The sequence below is a fragment of the Ursus americanus genome, chromosome 16 (genome assembly GCF_024610735.1).
Source record: "Ursus americanus isolate L20-20 chromosome 16, mUrsAme1.1.p, whole genome shotgun sequence".
NCBI classification, from domain to species: domain Eukaryota; kingdom Metazoa; phylum Chordata; class Mammalia; order Carnivora; family Ursidae; genus Ursus; species Ursus americanus.
Window position 1 is genome coordinate 1,044,446 of NC_142142.1, and position 17,388 is coordinate 1,061,833.

The 17,388-nt window shown below is 39.6% G+C and overlaps 1 protein-coding gene across 4 annotated transcripts; it reads right to left on the reverse strand.

Moving 5' to 3' along the window:
* Nucleotides 1-705: 705 nt before the first annotated feature.
* Nucleotides 706-17,388, reverse strand: WEE1 (WEE1 G2 checkpoint kinase). Of its 4 annotated transcripts, XM_087868047.1 has the most exons (12): nt 16,291-17,388; nt 14,661-14,866; nt 13,881-13,944; nt 13,513-13,685; nt 12,897-13,018; nt 8,967-9,113; nt 6,929-7,024; nt 6,758-6,843; nt 5,719-5,889; nt 5,485-5,630; nt 4,482-4,570; nt 706-930 (listed from the first exon to the last, which is right to left on the reverse strand). In XM_087868047.1, the coding sequence occupies exons 1-12, from the start codon at nt 16,861-16,863 to the stop codon at nt 812-814; spliced, it is 1,992 nt and encodes a 663-aa protein (XP_087724173.1). In that variant the 5' UTR covers nt 16,864-17,388; the 3' UTR covers nt 706-811. The 4 variants fall into 4 exon arrangements, with proteins under 4 accessions (XP_087724173.1, XP_045644801.1, XP_045644800.1 ...); XM_045788845.2 differs by lacking the exon at nt 4,482-4,570 and having other exon boundaries at nt 16,291-17,384; XM_045788844.2 differs by lacking the exon at nt 706-930 and having other exon boundaries at nt 939-4,570; nt 16,291-17,379.

Here is a 17,388-nt window from a genome sequence, read left to right on the forward strand (position 1 = left end):
CCCGCCAAGCAGGGAGCCCGATGCAGGGCTGGATCCCAGGACCCGGGATCATGACCTGAGCTGAAGGCAGACAACCGACTGAGCCACCCAGGGGCCCTCAGCCATGTTTCTATACATGCTGTCTCTATTCCCTCATCTCCCATTTATACCCCAACTCACTGTAATCTGGCTTTTGTTCCCCGCGCCCCTCTTCCCCCCACTAAAACTGCTCACCAAAGATCTCCACACTAGATGCCTTCATGGAGCTTTGAGTCCCTTCTTAATCTTTTCTGCATGTAGTCACACTTAGCTTCTCTTTCAAACTTCTCTCTTGGTTTCCATACACTGGTCCTCCCAATTTTCCTCATATTCAGACTGCCCCTTCTCAGTCTCCTTTGTTGCCTGCACTTTCCCTTAATTAGTATTTGTCCTCAACTTTCATGTGTCCGGAAAAAGCAGGTTTCTTTGCCATAACGTCTGAGTTCGAATTCCAACTTTCCTACTTACAAACCGAGCTCCTAAGTTATTTAACTTACCTCAGCCTCTATAGTCTGATCTGCGGAGAGAGGACCCCGCTCTGGATCATCACCCGAAATGCAGTCCTTGTACACGGAACCTGTACTTCCCATTGGCATTATGGATTGGTGGGCACAAATTGGAATTCCAGGCCTGGAAACCCATTCCCTATCACAAGAATGTCAAAACTCAAAACAGTAAGATGCTCTTCAAAATATTTATTAACCATATAAAACCTAACAATATGAACTATGATATAAATGTTCCTTGAGGTATTTTTCTTCATGGGCTGGAGTGGCCGAGGTTTCTTAGACTCTTAGTTTAATGTAGTTTGGACAGAACATGTCATCTTTTCCTGGTAAATCTTCCTAGAGCATACATAGATATTTTTCCTTATTCCAGAGACCTTTGAACTGCATTGAAAATTAGGGTCATCTGCCACAAAGAAAAAAAAAGTTCAATGATGTTCAGATGAATGCTTCTCAAAGTTTTTAAAAGCTAAGTGTTGGGAAAGGCGCAGTTTCAATGATGTCTTACTCCTCCATTTTTATAAAAATCTACCTTGCTGAGCTTCTGAGAAATTTCTAACAATACAACCGGATTTGCAGGAAAAACTTCTAGATCCACTCACTGCAATGTCAAATCAGTTTCAGTGATGCTTTTTACAGTTATACAAAGGCCTCAAAATACTGAATGAGGCAGTTTCCTCCGAATTCCTAGTTCCAGGCTTCACTTATGATTTTCACAATATCCAAAACACATCCAAAATTCTTTTTTGATCCCTCCTCCTTATTGATTGCTTTAATTGGCCTTTAAAAATTTCACACATAAAAATAGGGATGCAACCACTTATTTGATCTGTTGGCTCAAGTCAGGGAGATGCTTTGTGGAGATGAATTGGGAAGGAAGAAAACTACTCATGTCAGGACGCTGCTGCTTTAAACAATTAGGACACAGCTGAAAGCAAGACCCAAATTCAGCCGTTAGCAATATTTTAAATGCCATTATTTCTTGACCTCTGGAACAGAGTGAAAACCAAAGCTTCAGAACTGGCTCTTTGAGACATTAGCTCCAGTTAAAGGGGGCTGTCTTGGATTTGTGGCAAGTTAAAGGTAAGGCAACAATTTCATTTGCAGTCAACTGCTATGTATGATTTCTCCCACCTGCCTGCATAGTCAATATTTAAAATTTTTCTTCCTTAAGTCAGCTTTCCAAAACAGTAGTTTTATCAATGTTAGTTATCTGTCTCAAACAGTAACAGGTCCTTGCATTTTAACTTTTCTGGAAAATTCTTCAATGCTTCTAAATTAGCTCTTGTAGCTTCCTCCTGATGTTATGCTAACAAGTTCTCATTCTATTATATAAAAACAAAAACCGTTCAGTGTACAGTGCTCCCATCTAATGAAATTCCTATTCTCTTGTGTCTGTCCACAAGGGTCGTAGTTCAGGCCCTCTTTAATCTTACCCTGAGTCAGTACAGTGGCTTTGAAACCACTCTAAATATAATTCCCTGGATCTACTCACGGCTCTACCACCAGCATCTTCCCAAGCTATGTAATTGTCCTTTATCACTCTACCTGCAGAATCCCCCCAACATAGCACTTACCACATTTTATTGTCATTTTATGTTTACATGGGTCGCCTTTATTTTATCCTGAGTACTGAGGGGCAAAGACTATTTCTAACAGGTCTTGGTCTACCACTTAGCACACAGAATGCATTCAACCTAAGTATTCTGTGGTAAATATGAGCCCAACTCTATCAGCTTAGATGGTTTAAGAATTCCTTCTTAGAAAACCAATTTTTTTCCTACTTAATCTAATATTCTTAAACAATATGTGAAAAATTTACTGCAAGTATCAACTTGAAAAATGCCTGATTTTTTTCTTTGAAGCTAGTGCACTAGAAAAATGCACCTTAGTGACTTTGAGTGGCCCTAAGGTACACCAATTATACTTTTTAGTTTTGTCTTCAGTGACTCCTGAAACGTGTTACTATTCCAGCCTCTGCGGCTTGTTTTCTCACCCCCACCTATCAGCGTCTTTATCTAATTTATCCGTCTCTACAAAGTCCTCTCACACCTCTAAAATGTGCTTTTTAACATGCCATTGGCTTAAAAGCTAAAGTAATTAAGCTTATTAGAAATGTTTATAGTGGGAAGAAATAGACCCTAGTCAACAGAAATTATGTACCCATGATCAAAAAGCACAAGGATCTTGTGAAACCCCTTTTTTGGGGGGGAGGGGCATCCATTTTTAAGCTCTAAGGCCTTTGCTGCTTACTCTGGTTCTAATCTATATTAGAAAAAGATGTTACATAGAATTAGCACTATTTATCAAATTTGCACTCTCAATTCTTAAAAAATTCAGCCCAGTTGAGTTACAACCTCACTTTAAAGCTCTTGTGTGACTCAGCTCAAATTAGAAAGTTGAGTCATTACAACCACTTAATAATCTATATTATCCTATATTTCTAGATCAAATGCATAATATGATATGTGATGTACAAATATTAAATAAATACTTAGAGTGACAAAGAACATTTATGGTTGATGGGCAAATTTTTCTCCAGTTACAAAATGTAACTGATGTAGCCTAAAGCTCATCATTAAATGTTTCCTATTCTATCAAAAATGTGCTCTCTTTTAGTACTTTATATACATTACACTCTAAATGTTAAAATGTAGTGATCCTAGAGATAAAATAGAAAACAGGCATCACAAAGATTTAGACAATTAAGGTAAGCTCAGAGTGACTTTTAATATGCCAATCAATGTTAATAAAACACAAGTCAAAAAGACAAGTGCTAACATGTTTTAAACCAAAATTAATAGGAAAACAAACAATAGACAAGTTCTATGTTTTTGTTTTTTGCAATGTCTGGTTAGCCAGTATTATTAGTCAAATGGCTTATCATTGATAAAATGTATTCTGTGAAAAGCTTGGAATAGTCAGAAGTCATTCTGGCATTTCAAACAGCTATGTACACTATCACCAAGATTAGTTTATATACACAAATATTGAAGAGAAACCGGGCAAAACATTTAAAAACAGACTAACAATACAATCAAGTACAAAACTTGGGGAGAGGGAGGGAACATTTTAAAAAAGAGTCAGGGAAGGGCATTATCAGGAAAAATTACAAAACCAGTAATAATTATACTACATTAATACAGCAATCCGAAAGGGAAAAAAAGGTGCATTACTCCAATGCACTAGCTTCAAAGTTCAAAGAAAAAAAGGCAAACAGCTGCTTGTCATCAAGAGCAGCTACATATTTCACATAATTGTTTTCCAAAAAAGCCTATTAACAACAATGATTGTTTAATGCTACAATTTTACAGCAAAGACAAAACTAAAATAGCAGCAGATTCACAAGGCAATACTTCCACAGAATTATCATTCCATGGTTCATGCAGTGCCTACAAAGTGCTCCCAGTTGGATATACAAGTATAATTCACAATTAAAAAAAAAGAAATAGAAGATTGACACACAGGTACGTTGAAGGCTGAGTAGTACTGAGTCTCTTAGCATTTCCCTTTTCAAAGGGAGAATATGTTTGTAATAAAGCCCCTGAGTCCCTTTTACAGGTCACTACAGGGAAAGACACCTTTTATTACAATGCAACAGCAAACTATAAGCAGCACACCACCACAGTGGTTAACCCTGGAAAGGCTGGTGTAACATCCAACAGTGACTGACATCCTACAGAAGACAGACTAGTGAGACTAGACGAAAGCCTGATAGAGCACTGGTCAAAATACAGCTTTCAACTGTAATTCACAAATAAAAATCCTAAAAGGTATTTCAGTAAAACTACTGATACCGATTGAGAAAATAATTGCAAGCTGGATTCTAGCAGTGATTTCAACCTAGCTTCCTCTTGTCACAGTTTTTGTGGGGAGGTGGGAAATGAGTAGTTCAGTATATGGTAAGGCTGACAGAGCGGTTCATTTTCTTTCCAATAAGTCGAGATGTTCTATTACTCTGGGTGGTGGACCTAGTGGTCATCCGATCAGTGAAGAGTGCTCTTTCCTCAGCTGCAGCTTTTGCCATCTGAGCTTTCTTGAGTTCTCTAAGAACATAAAAATAGGAAACAAGACTTTTCACCTGTTGTATTATCCTAGGAAGGGACCCTAAGAGGACTAACACGAACTATATTATCAGCTGGGAGAACTTAGCATGCCATCATTATCCTAAGATACAACTGAGGAAAGAAATCACAGTCTGAAACTTTAGCTTGTGCTAAAACAACTTAAATCTAAGAAAAGATTTTGTTTTGTGCTCTCAGAATTAAAGTATCACATACACTTGGACCCAAGTAATAAAGATGCTAGTAATGACTTTGAGTTGTGATGAAAAACATTTTCAAACAGAACTCTTAATTTGTACGGTGAAAAAATATCTTTAAATAGAGCTGAAAGGAAACTTCTACTTCCTATTCGTATGAACTACGGTGGCTATCAAACTAGTGGCAAATAAACCTTTTACATTTCAAGTCAGTTTTGTTAGGTTAAAATCAGCAACAAGGCAAATGAATTAGAATTATCATTCCAATCAGTTTTCTGAAATGTCAAAGGTCATTCAGACAAAATATGACACTTATCTACTAACTTAATTGATGTTAATTTAATCCTTCCATAAAATATTACAAGAATGAAGGAAACTGTTAATTTATGGTGAGAGTTTAACGGGGGGGGGGGGGGGGGCCTGTACAGGCTCACTTAGCTTTTGCTACAATTTAGGGATTGGGGATTAATACCACTTGCAAGTACATGCCAGTCTTAAAAATTTTTAAGTCCATAATTTCAAAGTTTAAGAACACAAAGAAATAGGTCACAAATACTAATTTAAGGCAGAAATCCCCAAATTTTAACTTAACATAACAAACCATTACAGCCTTCACTGACAGAAAACCTAAATCATTGATCATTAAAATTTGAGAATGAAAATGAGAAAGTTAAAACATTCCAAAAAACTCTCACTTACTTCTGCAAAAGTGAATTTTTGAATTTTTCAGCATTCAATTCTATTCGTAATTGTTCTGCACTTTTTCTAGAAGCAGACAGCAATACTGAATGCTTTACCAGTGCCATTGCTGAAGGTCTTCTCTCTGGATCTGGATGAATCATAACCTTAGAAAGAGAAGTAAAATTAAGGTAAAGACATGTAATTTAATAAAATATATCAATAAAAAGTGCTTCATATACAAAAAATGCTCACTTTTAGCAACTCTGTAAACTCCTGGGAAAGCACTTGGGGAATCCGAGGTAATCTACCCTGTCTGATTTCATGCCATTGGTCTCCATTTCTGGGAAGAGGTTCAGCACCAGCAGCACATACCACTGTGAGGGCAAGGGCAAAAATATCCGCTTTTGGTAGATGGGTATAGTTCTGTAAAATTAAAAACAATTTTTTAAAAAAGGAATATAAAAATAGCCAAAATAAAGTATAATTACACTTCAGTGATGACATAGGTGAGAAATAAGACTAAATTAAAATGTCCAATGCCATATTTAACCTTTAAAACCTATTCAGAGAATAAGTTAAATTTGAGGAGCTTTTTTAAATCACAAATACATACATACTCTGGGAGGGAAGTGGTAAATATATTTCTAAAAGTAAATGCCTTCTCTTTTTCACTAGTCCAGTTCAACTCAGAATAAACTCCTATCCTGGGACATTCATATGAACACAGGAAACACACATACATTGACAAGTTATAAATACGCATACACATATAAAAAGAACAACTGGAGCACGCAATTTATTTGTTCTACTTATTCTACTTTCATTCCAAACTCTTACCAGGAAATATTTTGTCAGGCTTTTTTTTTGGTCACGCTTTTCCAAACAGTACTATTAACTATATGCTGTAATTTATTTAATCGTTCCTTTACTGCTAAACATTTACATTGTTTTCAATTTATTTGTATATGAATATTTCTGTGGGAGAGACTCCTAGAAATGGAAATTCTGGGTCAAAGGGTACAGGATTTTAAAACATTGATCGATACAAACACTTTGGTCTAAAAGGCTATGCCATTTTACAGTCCCACCAGTAGTATATAAGAACTTCTTTTACAACTCCATCATTGTTGAATATTATTAATCTTTGCCTTTACTGAATTTCGTTAGATTAAATATCCCCAGCTGATACTTTAGGCTTTCTTTACCACTTTACCAGTTATTAGCTTAAAATTTTAATATGTCTGCATTGTTACAAAGCAAACAGCATTATTAAAGAAAAAAAAAAACCTACCTCCTGCAAAACCTCATTTGCAAGAAAACGGCTATCACCCTCTTCAACTTGCGGACTAGAGATCCTTGTTACATGTCCAAGATCACCTATAAGTATTGAAAAAAATAGTCAAGAGTTAAATAGCCTTTTACTTTATTTTAAGACAATAATCTGGTTATCTTTCTTTCTTACCTATTTTAAACATAACTTTGTTGGATGCCCAGTCATCTTCATCTCCTTCTTCAGAGGCAGCATTTGGGATTGAGGTTCGAGATATGAAAATATTACCTGTCAAACAGTTACTTAGGTCAGAGGCACTAACAAGTAATAGTGTAACCAAAATTCATAAACAAAGCCATACATCAGAATCATCCCAAAAGCTTTCAAACACATAGATTTTTGTACGTTCTAGCCCCAAACCCAATGAGAATAAGAATCTCTGGGGACAGGAAATGGGGCTGCATTTTCTGAGGAACATATTTTCTGGCCTAGTACTTATCTTTGAACACTTGGAAACCACTTCATTAGACCCTTGTCATCTACACATTGATCTTTGGTTTTAACTACATAGAAACAATACAAGAAAGGCAATAATGTACTAATCTGTGATGCTTCCAAATCATACATTTTAACCTAATGCTATGGGCTGGTATGAAAAGTACAAGTAATGTAACTTTTAAGTTTGGCTGACCATACAGTATCTCCATCCCAATGTGCCTTTGTGGTTCATCTCTGCTCTACACACACTTTTCTTCTTCAAATTCAGGTGAGTTCATGATTAACGTAAGTTTCAGTAACAGATTTCATTTTAATAGTTTTACCAATGTAATACTGAGTTTATAAATGTTACACTCATTTAAGTCATCTTTCCAATTTCACTTTATTTATAGGATAATTTATTTTTCAATGGTATTTGTAAATTTGAAATTTTAAAACTTCACAAGCCTTAATATTTTCAACTTTTGTACTTGTAAGGGTCTACTTAAAACAAGATATGAGTGAGGACAGGCAAACCTTACTCACTCCTATTTACTGTCATCAGTCCAAATATTATTTTTCCCCTTTTGAAAATAAAAATTTTAGTGAGTTATTAACATACAGATAAATTCTTCACATAACTTATAAGATTAAAGTAACTTGTGTAAATGATTTAAATTTTCACGAATCACGCATTTTCATAGACAAAAACAAAAACAAAAACCCTTCATTAAATTCAACTTAGAAACACCTAGCCTAAAATTCATACTTCAATTCATCAACCTGTTAAACTTCCAATTTATAGGAAACATATGGGAAAAAGGAGTAAGATAAATGATGCAAGGGTGCAACCAGTCAAATCCAGAAGAAAGGACATCTTACAGGCCAAAGTCCATATGAATATTTATTTTTTTAAGGTAGAAGAAGGGTAAAACCTGAAGAAAAAAAAAAAAAAAAAGAATAGAAGCAGATGGGGTGCATGGTTGTGAAAATGGATACTAGTTTGGACAAGTAAACCATAAGGACTTGGGTGACCTGGGAAAACTTTTAATATGATGTAGGTATTAGAAGAGATGAAAATTTACTTAAACAAAAAGATAGAGTTGACTTATAACAAGTTTTAAAATAGTGTGTACATTATGAGGTTATTTTAATAAAATGAGAGGGAGGTGCACTAAGATGTTACTGCAGCATTCACTGGCACCTTTTTAATGCAAGATAATCATGCTGCATGTGCCGTTCGTTTTCTGAATAATGCAGTAACACTTTCATGATATAAAGGCTAGAAATACCACCATGTTTGCATAGCACTTAAGTTTCCAAAAACATTTTCATATATTTCATTTTATTCTAACAACCCTGTTAGAACAAGCATTATTTTTGTAATTATGGTTCTATAGCCTAATAGAAGAGAGGGGCTTTAAATAACAGGTTCTTGGTCTCCCCATCAGAGTCCATAAGAAGTCCCCATCAGGCTTCCATAAGATGCAGCAAATTTTTCCAACTTTTAATAAAAATGAATTGTCTCAAATATTTTGGAATAACAAGAGAAGAGGTGAATGGAAATCATAAAACAATATAAATATGTGGCTCAAAGGTCTTTTATTTTTATTTTATTTTATTTTCCCAAAGATCTTTTAAAACTAATAATGAAGAAACATAGTAAGATGTACATGTTTTTATATTGTTTTAATGAAATCATTTATTCTCTATAACAATAAAGAACACAGGTCCGAGAATTTGTAATACTTACTAGGCTTTATATCCATATGAACCAAAGACATCGAATGAATATACCTCAAGCCCCGGCCGACTTGCAAAAGGAGATCCTTCAACTCTGCTTCTGTAAAGTAACTCATGCTTCTATAGTTTTCACTTATGGCATCAGCTAAACTGCCACCTGACAAACATGGGAAAAATTAGCAATTTCCTCTTCGTAAGATCTTATTTCTCTTCCCTCCATCTTTACTTAGTGGCCACAAACTCAACAAAGAAAGTAGCATTTTATACGACCTATTCTCTTTCCTGCTTGTGAAATCAAAATTATTTATTCTTTCAATAAGTAATATACTCAAATGGGTATAAAATATAATGTAAAGTCTGTTTCATTCATATACCCCAGCATCCTACCTGGTTCTTTTTCCCAGAATAAACCTATGTTATTGGTTTCTTATATATTCTTTTCAACTCCTTTTCATACAAATGATAACATATTTTCATTATCTTGAAGATCATTCTTTACTGATACACAGACTACCTTATTCTCTCTTGTGTCTACAGAATTCCATTGTATAACTGAATAGTAATGCATTAACCAATCTCCTAATTGGTGAACATTTTCAAATAATTTCCAAGTCTTTGCCACTATATACTACAGTCTAAGGAATAACTTTGTACATTGGTCATTTCACACATATTTAACATATCTCATAGAACCAAATTGCTGGTTTAATGGGCATATACAGGGGCGCCTTGGTTGAGTGTCTGACTCTTGGTTTCGGCTCAGGTCATTACCTTGGGGTTGTGGGATCGAGCCCTCCGCTGGCACTCAGTGCAGTGTCTGCTTGTCCCTCTCCCTCTGCTCCTCTCCACACCCCACCCTCCTGCTCGCACACATGCTCTAATAAATAAAATCCTTTTAAAAAAAATAAAGGGTGTATACAGTCATAAAACAATACTAATATGTGGCTCAAGTATGTGTGTGAAATACTATCTCATATATAGAATATATTTTTATAGCCAAGAGGAACATTTCTCTATTTATCCTTCTACGAAACAGCTTAGGGTTGGTATTCACACCATCAGTGCCAAAACTTCACTGCCTGTGAAAATTCACATAAAAGAAGTAACAGTGTATTCGGTTTCTGATTTCAAAATGGCTGGTACTTAAATTCTGCTAGCAAGTGCCTTATGTGAATCTGGGGCTTTGGAAGACAAATCTGGGGCAATTTTACTTACACGTACAATGCACACACACACATACACACACACAGAGTTCCCCATAGAGAAGGCTGTACCAGTTTATACACCCAGCATTAATGTATGAGAATAACTGTTTTCCCACACCCTTGACAAGTCTATAAATTTTATAGGTAAAAACCACTATTTGAGTAGTTTTAACTTATACTACTTTTACTATGAGAATAAAACCTGCTTTTATAGGATCAGTCAAATCAACCGGCTCATTTGTTTATACTTCAAAAAACTTTGTAAGTTTATACTTTAAGTTTTATTAAAAACACTGTAAGTTTATAACTTATCTCAGGAAAAGAGGAGTTATGTAAAACAAAATAAAAGTCATAAACCAAAACAAACCACATCTGTTTAAAGCTTAGTTAGGAATAATGAAATCAGAGCCAGGGTAATAAAATCAGGAAGGTATATTGATATGTTTAGTCAGGAAAGGAGGTCCTACAATTTGAATAAGACTAGGTAGCAAAATGTCCAATGTGTTTTAAAAATAAAATCACACACCTCGATATTTTAGGCTTAAGTATATTCTCCATACCTAACTTGTACAAATCTTGAACTGCAGGAAAAAGAGGGCTCTAGAAGGGAGGTCAATAAACGGGTTTGAAGTCCTAGTCCAAGTTTAGTAAGATAGAATACGACTCCATTTTAGTGGATCTACCAACTACAGGTAGGCCAGTTCCTTCTACTTCACCGCTGAAAGGCAGGGAAGTGAGAAGAGCAAGACACTCATCTGATATTCCAGGTTCTCCTCCCTTACGCATCAACATTTTTCCACACTTGTTTACCAGGGGTAAAAATTTCAGTCTATAACCAAACGAAGACAAAAGGCTTAAAATGCAAATGACTGAGATAATAAGGAAACTTAGTCATGATAAAGGACATCAGTTAATCACCATATATAAATGCAATGATAGTAGAATCATTTCCCTGTGAAACTGTGGAAAAGGATCTGAAGATCAGGCCTATTATTAGGACATTCAAAGCTTTATGTGGAGAGAAGAATGGTGGCAAAAGGAAACAGAAGAGCTCACAAATGTATCTAGATAGCCTCATTTCCTTTCATCTAAACAGAACAGACAACTATACTAAGAAGCAACCCTGTTTCACACAGGTCTATTTATTTTTTAAAGATCTGTATATTCTTTAAGTGTTTTATACTGTTCCAAAATAATAAACTGTTTCAAAATACTATTTTATAATCTAACTGTATTACAAGACAAGGTTTTTTTGTTTTGTTTTGTTTTGTTTAGGTCAAGGTCTTTATAATCTGAGAGGGTAGCAAGTCAACTCACTCCTCCCTATCTCCCTAGGCCCAAAGGTTTCTCAAAATCATCTGAATTACACAACCACATATTTATTTGGTGGACTGGTACAAATCTGTGATCCCTGGAGTGCTACTGAAATACTTGTTAAGAAGACCAGCCACATCAACAAGGTGAAAGGGAGAAAAAAACTGGAAGATGTCATCTAGCAAACACTGAGTGGAAAAGAGATGGTCAAACTAGCCTATGGTAAGTGCAGTAACTGAAAAATGAAGGTTAAGAAACGGATTAGTCCACAAGGTCATGAGATATAGCTACATAAATATTCTGATGATATGAATAGAAACATTTCAAGAGATGTGTGAAACAAATTAGCAGCAATGCTGTATACTGAGCATTTAGTTCTTTCAAGTACAGAGAATTAATATAATGACAACTCAACGAAACGTTACGTGTGAGAAATGGATCTTTTCTGTTTTGTTCAATGTTTTCAAACACTGAAAATGTGAATCCACTACCTACACACTTATTTATTCACAAGACTTCGAGGAAAATAATGAGAATCAAAAAAAATAAGTAACACAAACAAATCTTTGCTATCACCTCCTAACTGCTCGATAAATTCTAAATTCTGTAATACTCACAGAAGATATACAGAAATGGAAATCAAGCATATATAAAGATTCACCTATTTAATAACAGGTACTTACAAGAATCAAAATTGAGACCAGGGTTTTGATAAAGGTTTAATGAAGAAGGGGGGGAACCAAGCTGGTCCTTGAGGGACTTGTTGAAATTGAAAGCTCTCCAGAGGTCCAAAGCTGAACCTCTACAGATGCTTGTTTCATTGGTTTTGGGGGAAAATGAGGGAGAGAGGCACAGCTAGAGAACTAAAAGCATAACTTAAAAGTGTGAGTGGATTCTAGTGGTAAACTAGGTTGGAGAAACAGGAATGGGGGCAAGATTATAGAATATTTTGAACAAACGGCTGAAGTTAGAACAATGGAAAGTCGCTACCACTTTATGAGTAACCAGTATCAGTTTAAACAGCACATAAAATGAAATGGAAAGGGAAGGCTAAATGCATTGAACCTACATTATGAACTACCACACCCCACATACGCTATGCTATATGCTAGGGGTACCAAAATATATATGGCAAGACCACAGTCCTTTCAAGATCAGTTTGACTAACAGGCACACCACCATGCACAATTCTACTACTGAGGTAAAAGGGACAAGGTTTTCAAGCTTTACTTAATATCCAGGTAAGCGATGAACTTGAAACTCCTGTTAGTCTTCTTGAATTTATAAAAGATTTATGCTCTTTTTGAATTTATAAGAGATAAAAGAGACAGAATTAGAACAGGATTTCAGATAAAAACTATTTCCTCAGTGTTAATTTTTTTGAGCTCACAAGTTTGTAAGAGAACCAATACATTACTCACCATTACAGTATTCATTCTGTATAAGCATATGATCGTCTTCGGCCCACGCAGAGAAGTATCGAACTACGTGGGAATGCTGTCCCAGCACTGCGTGGGCATAGACTTCCCTCAGGGCGTTCTGCCTGGAAGTGTGAAAGTGATAGAATGGTAAATCATTTTTATTCAAGCCTAAACTGAACTAATTTATCTGAAACTTCAGAAGAGAAACTTAATTTCTGTTATCTATCATTATGCTGAAGGATAATTTGCTTAAGAGAAATGGGGTTAAGACTCTGTATCAGATTTATCTAAAGGCTTTTACATTAAAGAAGAATGTTAGTTACAAAGAAGGAACCTTGCTGGCCCTAGGACTCGGGAAAAATGAAACTCCATTTTACTGTGAATTCATGGATACTACCAGAAAAAAGTAATTTAAGTTAGGTTCCAAAATCAGACTACTCAGATAATTTTACCAAGTCCAATAAGAATTAATGGCACAAAACGAAAAAGATCTGATTAAATTAGTATAGCTTCTCAAAAGTGAGAGAATTAATTTCAGTGCTTGATTATGTAAAACCTTAATGTTTGCAACACCAGAGGGAATAAAAGGGCAAAAGACAAAATTTTTAATACATACTCATCAACAGAGCCAGCCAATGGCTTTTTTGATCGCTTAATGGCATAAATGCATCCATCCAGCCTCTTCACACACTTAAACACAGAACCAAATTCTCCAGAGCCAATTTTCTCTAGCTCATGAAATTCTGTTGTATACCGTGACTTCATATTGCTTTCAGTAATTGTAATTCTCTGTAATAAAAAGTGTATCCATATACATAATACAAAGATATGAAAATGATTTTTTGCTATGATGACAGCACTACGTGTGAAATTTAAAAACCATTATATCTTATGTTTTAATGGATATTTAATATGTATATATGGTAACCTGTTAAGAAGTAAAAAATTTCAGAAACAATAAAAAGAAAATAAAAAGCTATTTACTTTAGCAGGTCTTGTTTCATCTTCGAACTCATAATCACTGGCTTCCATGTCTTCACCACAAGAACTGAAAAACAGTATGTATTTTTCCATTAGTAGATCTGACAGACACATCCACTAGAGATCCAAAACTTTACCTGACAGGTGTACAGTGAAATTGCATTTTAATGACTAAAAACACACAAGAAAGGGCACCTGGGTGGCTCAGTCAGTTAAGCGTTTGCCATCAGCTGGGGTCATGATCCCAGGGTCCTGGGATTGAGTCGGGTGGACACTGAGCTCCCTGCTCAGTGGGGAGTCTGCTTTTCCCTCTGTCCCTCCCCCCACTTGTGCTTGTGCGAGCGCCTGCTCTCTCTCAAAAATAAATAAAATCTTAAAAAAAAAAAAAACCAGGTAAGAAAGCACTTAATTTTATAATCATGAGATATAGCTCAGCTGATGAAAATGCTGTCCCTGATGAAATGTGCTCATTAACTACAAGCCAACACCACCACACGTATCAAAATTAAAGTCTTTCTAAATCAACTCTCTCGGCCTGCCTCATTTTTTACACCAGCAGATTTTCTACAAGCTATCTAGGCTTTTTATTCCTTCCTGTTTCACACCACTACTTTTCCACAGCTGATTACTTTCCACCTACCTCTCCTGGAAAGTGGGTGCTAGCAACAGAAAAATTTCAGAGTATAAACTTCCATGTCATTCAGATGAAATTAAATTTTGATAAGTACCACAGACCAATCTTGAGTGGTTGGGGACCAAGCTGTGGAATACTAAAAAACTTACTCATTCCAATGTGTTCGCTTTCTTCTACGACATTGTCCTGAGGAATGAAGTAACACAGAATCTGGGGTAAAAGGATTAATATTCACTTGAGGAGTCTGTCGCATGTCAAATTCCCTTCTTCCTGATTTTTCTGTATCCATGAATAGAGAACCACCACGGAGTTTAACAGAGCTGGAATCGATCCCTCGAGCTTTGGAGAGCAAACTCTAGGTAGGACAGGAAAAAAAATTGTTTAGTATCCAAGTCCTATAGACAGCCTTCTCAACCCAACCTTCAACAACAAGCCTTTCACGTGTCTGATGGTGTAGATGAAAGCAACACACAAGCCTCTGTCACATCTCAAGCCAAACAAACCGGGGTAGCAGTCTGAAAGGTGGATACCAACCACCTGCTCCGAAAAAGACAGCCACATAAAATAGGTCTCTGACCCTAAAGAGAGTAGGAATGCAAACTAAAATTAAGTTTATTCTAGAGTCTAAAAGTTAACAAAACCTTTCATTCCATCTAAAAATAGAAAGCAGTCAGGGAGCCCCAAAAGAGCTCCCTTCCCCCCATCCAAATAGGGCTTTGAAAAACCACCTCCGGCGGACTCCTCCCCTCACTTCCAGAGGGATCATGCCTTGGGCAAGTCCCTAATAAACAGTAACGCTCAAAACACCCACTTCTTCGTGAGGTTTACGACCGACCGCACTGAAAGGGACTCAAAAATGCGATACTTGTCTCAATTTCGTGACGGGTCCGTTTTAAAATCTGCTGCTACTTTTGAAGTTCCAGAAGTCGTCGTCTGCATCCTCCTCTGCTCCTCAACAAACAGGTGCTGAACACCTCCTTCACTGTGATAGGTTATCAGCAATAAGAAAGCACAAGGGTTCAAGGAAGCCCACCAATGATGGCTTTTAACAGTTGGATGTCCCTAATCGTTACCCTCGGGCTGACCACACATGGGCACTGCACACGAAAGGGTGTAAACAAACGCTTACCCGAGAAATAGCACGTACGGACAGAAGCTTAAATGCTACCCTGAGTTAAGGAGTCTTAAGACTGCAAATGCTTGGAAGGCCAGCCTTTTCTCCCAAGTCGAAGCGCAGTCTCCCTCCATACCTCAAACTTAACCCCTTAGGGCCACATGACACGAAACGATAAGCGCCAGGAATTTTTTTTAACCGAACTCCTGCGTGCGCCGCCCAAATTACAGGGCCCAGCACTGCGTTTAAAAGGCACCATATGGCTCCGGCGCTCGGGAGTGTCAGGTGGCCGGGCCAGCACCACTTCGACAGCCTTCCAAAGCCCGTATCAGCGCCACACTCCGGGCTGACACGGTCGGGAGGGCCCCAGGTCGACGGGCGTGAAATCATCAGCCACCTGGACGGCGCCGATCAGCCCCTTTGAAAGATGAAGAAGTTCCAGAAGAGGCCCATTGTTCAGTTACATAATCTCAACGGACAACTTCTGGGCAGGGCCAAAAAGAGGGGCTGCCAACTTTTTGTTGCGGCTCCGGGAACGAGTGGGGGTGCGGCCGGGCGGTTATGTAACCGAACCCGGGCAGCGCCGCGCTCAGCTCCCGGCGCCGCGGCCTTTTTAAAAGGCTGGGCGGGCGCGGGCTCAGGGCGCCCGGGCCCCGCGTCCTCACCTTGGGCGTGTGCGGCGTGTCGAAGAGCCGCAGCTTGCGGAAGGTCTTGTGCGGCGGGGTGCCGGGGTGGTCCGGCCGCGGCGAGCAGGGGCCCTCGCTAGTCCGGCGCGCCCCGCAGCCGCGCGGGGACGCGTCCCCCGCGCCGCCGCAGCGCACCGGCGAGAACGAGCTGCCCAGGAAGTAGGCGGCTGCCGGCGACTTGACTGGCGACGAGGAGCCGAAACCCTCCTCCTCCCACGAGTCGCCCTCGGCCCCGCCGCCTGGCGCGTCCGCGCCCGGACAGGCGCCCCGCAGCAACATGTCCTCCTCCAGCTCCCCGGGGCTGCCGGGGGCCGGGCCGGGCGAGCGGCGGCGCTCGGGCCCGGGCTCGGTGGGGCTACGCGCGGGCGGCAGCGGCGAGTCGGGCTCTTGAAAGGCCGAGTCCTCCCCCGTGCTGTGGCCGCTGCCCTCCTCCTCTTCCTCCTCCTCCTCCTCACAGTCGCTGCAGGGCGAGAAGATCAGCTTCTGCCTCAAAGCGCAGGAAGCCCCGGGGCGGCGGGGCGGCGGCGGCTGCTGCCGGCTCAGGAAGCTCATCGCGCCCCTGGGGCCGGGGCCGAGGACCGGGGGGCCGGAGCCCGCGGAGTCCAGGACGCGGACGGCCCAGGGGGCGGGTCCGCCACGTGCGACTGGGCGCGCCTGGTCGCCGCGGCGGCGGACCTGCGCGGTGGCGGGCTGCGGCTCCGGAGCGCTCGGGGCCGCGGGCGGCGGTGGCGGTAGCGGTGGCAGCGGCGTGGACTGTCCGGCAGAGGCGGGGCGGCCTGAGCACCGAGGTTGGGGTCTCCGCAGGTCCAGCCGCAGGTTCGGGCTCCGCGGCTTCCCGCGACCGTTAACCACGTGAGTGCCCGACCCACCAATCCCCGCCCAGCCCCGGGTTTGAAAAAAAAGGAGGGCGCGACGTAGCCCGCGGGGGAGGGAATCAACTACGCGATTTTGGCGCGAACCCGCTGGCTCCGCCCCCTCTCCGCCGCCAGGCCTGGGCGGGCGCGGCGCCGCGGGCCTATGAGGGAGCCGGATTTCTGCGAGCAGGCCGGGCGCCGCCCGGTCGGGGCGGGCGGGGAG